We start from the raw sequence: 6000 nt of genomic DNA, 5'->3' as shown, positions 1-6000 counted from the left end.
AAATATAGATGATGATATAATAGGAGATAGAGCTCAATGACGTAAAAAGATTCATACAACCGACCTCACCTAGTGGGAAAAGGCTTGGTTGTTGTTGTTGTTGTAAAATTCATTTGATCAATCAATTAATTTTATCTAAAATTAATTTTGATTAAAAGAAATAAATTAATTGATTTCTTTAAAATTTTAGCGTTTCTTATAGAGTTTAAAATTATCCGATATGATTTATTAATTTTAGAAACCTACTGGTTTTATACAAAAAAAAAAAAAAAAAAAAAATCGTATTAGTTTTAACACCAATAACGTTATAACACACGTGTTATAACGCAAACGTGGAAACCCTTATTAGTGATCACTCGTATAGTCACCCTTTCACCCCCACAGCCTTGCCGTCTCGGACGAAGCAAGGGCTTCGGGTAACCATGTTCGGGACCCCGTCGGCTTCGTCAACGCCGGCCTTTGGCACGCCTTCTTCCGCTCCTGCCTTCGGTTCTTCTCCGTCTTTTGGCACGCCTTCTTCGTCTCCGGCTTTTGGAGCGCCTTCTTCCGCTATGGCTTTCGGCGCGCCTTCTTCCGCTCCGGTCTTCGGCACCGCTTCGTCCACTCCATCCTTCATCACTCCTACCTCAAGTCTGCCGTTCGGTACACCTCCTTCCACACCTGCCTTTGGTACGCCTTCATCCATGCCCGCATTTGGAGCGCCTTTGTCGGCGCCAGCCCCTTCCCCCCTTTTTCCACAGCAGTCGCAGCAGCAGCATTTTACAATCCAGCCGGCCTCCCTCCCTTTTGGAAATCCTCAGATAACGACTCAAATGGCTCCCGTCGCTCCCGTCCGGCTTTCCCTCGCTGATCGAGACATCCACGTCAGTGCTTCGCAATAAAATTCACTACGCTGTATGCATTGTACAAAAGATGGAGTTCCCAGGATCAAATCGTTCTAAATACTACCACTTCTTGGTTTGTTTGCAGGCAATCATAGATGCTTACAAGGATGAGCCGGGGAATCCTAAGTACTCGTTTAGGGTGAGATGCTTCTTCTCCAGTTCTACTTCGTTTATTCTACTTTGTGTATGCATATTGCTTACTCATTTATCTATTTGATAAATTTTGCAGCATTTGCTGTTAAGCGTCACAGATCATGCCGCACGGGTGAAACCGTTTGGTGCATCTGATGTGAGTTATTTTATTTTATTTTATTTTTTTGGGTTTGCTTTTTTTCTTTATAGGCGAACATAAGGTTGCCAGATCCTAGTTCAAATGTTTAGTTCGGAATGACAGATCTCCTGGGCAGAGGCAATGAGGAAGCTGGAGGGAATGGACAGTTTAGATAGAGACAGGTTGTGGCCTCAACTTGTACAGGGCTTTAAAGATCTATCCGATCGCCTCAAGGTATAGTGTGTCTTCTTCAAGAGCTTATTATCATTATGCAGGATCAAGCTATTGTTGAAGTTCTTTTCCATCACATAATTTTCTTTTCACTAAATTGAGATCATATCCTCATACTTTCATTCTTGTGCTAGGGTAACCACCAATTTCTTTCCTTAGACATCTCAAATTGAGAATTATTCTTTTAGATGTATGTGCAGCTAGAAGTTATGTTTTTGAGTCATGGAATTGTTTAAGGAAGCACACACTCTCAAGTTTGCATTTTAGAACTGTGGACAACTTTATGTGTACTACATGTTTTTGAACTACGTTATTAAGAATGTCCTGTTTGCTAAGAGCACCATGTAATTTAGGTGCATATGTGTGTGTACATAGAAAAGGCGCAGTGGTCAGTGATACTATGGGCCTATAACTACAGTGGGAGAAAAGCTTTCACACATTGATTGAACTTTAGTGGGATAGACAGGATAGAGTTGCTATATTTCTTAAAATGATTTCATATTCTATGACACTTGCATATGTCATTGATATTATGGTAATCTTAAGTTATACACATTTTGAATTGACTTGAATTTAGGAAATCACTAGATATATCAAAACCTTCAGCTTTGCCACTATGAATAGACAACTGAACTTGCATGAAAGCTAATATGTCAATAAGCCTTGGAATCTGGATCTTGATATTAGGCCATTCTATTGAGGAATCTTTCTTTTGATGAAAAGATGCCACTATGGTTGTTAAGACTATAGTGATCTCACCTCAACATGACTTTGTGCTGTCTTAAACTGCTACTTCAAATCATTTCAGGAGTATGATTTGCTTGAATTACTGACTGTGTTAGTTTGTTTATTTTCCTTTGAATTATTTTGTTAGAATGTGTTTGTTACGTTATTAGGATCTTTGATGGCGACTTTGATAATACATAAGAAAGGGGGAGAAAGCTAATGTGGAATACCAATTTCTTGTCCATGTATCTTTGAGATAAATGGGCTGTCACATCTAATGAACCCATATTGAATCATCAAAATACTGCTGAGCAAAATGGAGGTAGTAGGACATCCTTCAAAGTAATCCATATGATTATCTGCTTATATTTTAGGTAGAATTCAAGAAGAGGAGCCTTAGTGCAACAATTTAATAGCTAGCATGTGACCGAGATATCACAGGTTGGAGTTTGGGAAACAACCTTTTGCAAAACAGGCTGCGTATGATAGACCTTGGACCTTGCATTGGTGGGAGCTTCATGCACTTGACTGCCCGTTTTATTTTTGGTAGAATTCAAATAGATTGGAGCAACTGCTAGATGAAATAATTTAGATTTGTTTTACTGAAAGGATCTACAACTTTGCACAAATTGGCATACATCCTTGTGCTTCTATAACCTTCTCATGCATGAAATAATGGAAAGTGGATATATTGTTTTGGCGAAGTGGATAATCAGTGGCTAAGAATTACCTTGGTTTTATAGAAAATTAAGCCATCATGAATTTTTCACTGAGTATTTCTTTTCATGACCATTTGAACCTTTTGTTGTGATTGACATAATTCTTTAATCTCTTATGGAATTTAAACACAAAAATTGTTGAGTGGAAATAGGGAGGGCAATTCCTTTGTAGGTATGCAGTGAGATTAAGCATCAAGAATACTGCACTTCAGTCTTGATTTTCATTGGTGAATTCATCTTTGAGAAGTTTAGAAATTCTTTCTTATTGAGCAACAGTCCCAAGTGCTGTCTCTAATAAATCTGTAAGATTTAAGGATCAACTTGTACTGTAAAAGGATCTTGTAGGGATCTTTGATGATAAACAAATTAAAAACACAGTGGAAATTGATACCTCCAGGGATCCATGTGATTGCAAAACTACTCTTGCAACTACACTAGCGAATAGGATTATTACCTTTGATGTGCCAACAAACCTAAGAAGACTTCTAGTCTGACTGATCTCAACGCGATCAAAATATCCACTCCTCTACAGTATCCACACAAACATGTCCCTTCCTTCGTCTCACGAATTCCGGACTCGGAGTCTTACACCACCTCACCTTCTTGCTAGAGATGACTATTCAAGGTGGCAACAAGTGAAGAAGAAGAAGAAGAAGAAGAAGATGATGATGATGCCTTTTCTGGCTAGAGATGGGTATTTAAGTTGGTAAGGAAGAAGCTACCTCTTCACCTTTTTGCTAACCCTTCACCTTCTTGCTAACCCTTCATCTTCAAGAACTCTTCATCTTCAAGAAGAACTCTTAGCGGACTCGATAGTTGGGTTGGACCTTAAATGGATTAATCAATTAATCCAATAAGTCTAAAACTCAATTAGATTAACTTATTAATCCAATAAGCTTAAGGTTCGAAACCATAAAATAAATCAATCTCCAAATCAACATGTTCTTTGTGTGTGACCTATTAAGTTCTCATGATGTTGATAGTGTTTCTAAAACTATTTTAGATACACAAATAATGAGTGATATTTAGCAATGCATCATTGCTATCCAAGTGACGAGAATGTTGAGATCCGACCTAACCTGTTCGTGACCATTATCTTATATAGCTTAGTCTTTTTGTTCTTGATATCTAGATTGATCCATGAGACATAGACCGTATCATCCTCTAATCAATCTATGTTTCTTGATCTCTAAGTAGACTCACTTAATCAAATAATGTTAATATCTCATATTGACTTACTTAGCATGACAGTACATTTCAGTACTACTCAATCAAGGGGCCCACAACTATGTCTTCCGTCATATGGAAGACCCTCTGCATAGCTTATTACATACTAACAATTTGATAGTTCACCTTATTACAGGTGACGCTTGTCGATACCAAAGTATACAACTCCTTATGTAGACAACCGTAGTGACTTCATGTCTGAGGATTAATTATACTAATAGTCATTATAAGAATGCTTATGATATTCATATAACGATCCATGAAACTTCTCATGACGAGTCCATTCAGTACAGATTCTCTAATATATACCTATGTATCAACTTGATATCTTATATCAATGTCTTGTGAGAATAAGTCATCAATTGACCTACATGCTAGTCTCAGCATATTAATATTACCTTTGTATATTAATACTTGATTAGGAATAATTAAGAATAGTGTTCTCTATCGATAACCTTCCATAATCAATTCAACAATTGATATACTAAAACCTATTATTTTAAGTCATTATTATATTTATTCAGCTAGCACAAACATGAAATAAATATAATAACCAAAACATTGCCTTTTATTGATAAATATGATAAAATATGTCGTAAGTCAATCAACTCATGATTGACTTTTAGGACTTACACTAACAATCTCTCATTAACACTAGAGCCAATCAATAAAGTATCTAATAATGAGTGACATAGTGTGACCATCATGCTTCTTCTGTGCTATAGCCTTGGTTAGTGGGTCCGCTACGTTAGCATCTGTTGGTACCATGTGTGCTCACATTTCCTCCAAATATCAAGAAATAATCTTTAGTTCTTTTTAAGTACTTAAGTATATTTTTGACCATGGTCCAGTAACTTTCACCCATATCTAACTAGTATTTGCTTGTCATGCTTAATGCATACGAGACATCAGGATAAGTACACGACATACATGAAAATCCAATAGCAGATGGATAAGGAATTTTATCCATGCTATCTCTCTCCTCCATATTAGAGGGACATTGAGTCTTAGAGAGGCTCACACCAAGTGATATTGACAGAAATCCCTTTTTAGAATTTTACATGACAAAACAATTAAGCACTTTGTCAATATATGTACACTGATTTAGGCCAAGCAATCTTTTATATTTATGTCTAAAATATAGACTGCTTCACCTAAGTCTTTCGTTGAGAAACAATTCCCAAACTAAGTCTTCACAGATTGTAGGACAGATCTACATATAAGATTAGAAAGAAAACAGTGCTCTCGCTAAGCCTTATGTAGACACAAGGTTTATCTTCATTCTTAATGAAACCAAACTCTTTGATTGCATCATTGAATCAAAGATTTCAACTTATGGAAGTTTGTTTTAATCCATAAATGGGCTTTTGCAACTTACATACCTTTCTAGCATCCTTTTGGATCCACAAAATCTTTAGGTTGTGTCATATACATATCCTCGAGTAGATTTCCATTAAGGAATGCAGTTTTGATATCTATCTGCCAAATCTCATAATCATAGTAAGCTGTAATAGCAAGCAAGATCCGAATAGATTTAAGCATTGCGTAAAAAGGTTTCATCATAGTCTATACCATAAATTTGCTCGAATCCTTTAGTTATTAATCGCCCTTTATATGTATGCACTTGACCATCCATGTCAGTTTTCTTGAAAATCCATTTATACTCAATAAGTTTGATCCCTTTAGGTGAGTTAACCAGAGTCCATACTCGGTTGCAATACATGGATTGCATTTCAAACCTCATGACCTCTAACCATTTCTCAGAATCTGGGCTCATTGTAGCTTTCTGATAGGATGTAAGCTCGTTCAAATCAACAAACATTATATCATTTTCATTGGATAGGAAAAGTGAATATCTCTCAGGTTGATTATGTACCTTATCAGATCTGTGTAGAGCTTATTCTACTTGAACATGTTATTGCTCTATAACTTCTTATGGTGT

General features: G+C 36.5%; 1 protein-coding gene across 3 annotated transcripts in view; it reads left to right on the top strand.

Moving 5' to 3' along the window:
- Positions 1 to 327: 327 nt before the first annotated feature.
- The window catches only part of LOC122041083 (nuclear pore complex protein NUP54-like), a 29006-nt gene continuing 23333 nt past the window's right edge, over positions 328 to 6000 (top strand). The window contains exons 1-4 of one of the 3 annotated variants that reach the window (XM_042600653.1): positions 328 to 863; positions 970 to 1023; positions 1114 to 1173; positions 1279 to 1389. In XM_042600653.1, coding sequence (XP_042456587.1) covers positions 423 to 863; positions 970 to 1023; positions 1114 to 1173; positions 1279 to 1389 — 666 coding nt within the window. In that variant the 5' untranslated portion in view covers positions 328 to 422. The remainder of the gene's footprint in view (positions 864 to 969; positions 1024 to 1113; positions 1174 to 1278; positions 1390 to 6000) is intronic. The other 2 variants (XM_042600651.1, XM_042600652.1) reach the window with 2 other exon arrangements.

Source organism: Zingiber officinale, chromosome 2A (genome assembly GCF_018446385.1).
Source record: "Zingiber officinale cultivar Zhangliang chromosome 2A, Zo_v1.1, whole genome shotgun sequence".
NCBI classification, from domain to species: Eukaryota; Viridiplantae; Streptophyta; class Magnoliopsida; order Zingiberales; family Zingiberaceae; genus Zingiber; species Zingiber officinale.
Note: the sequence above shows the minus strand (reverse complement) of the source record. Positions and strands in the feature narration are given on the sequence as shown.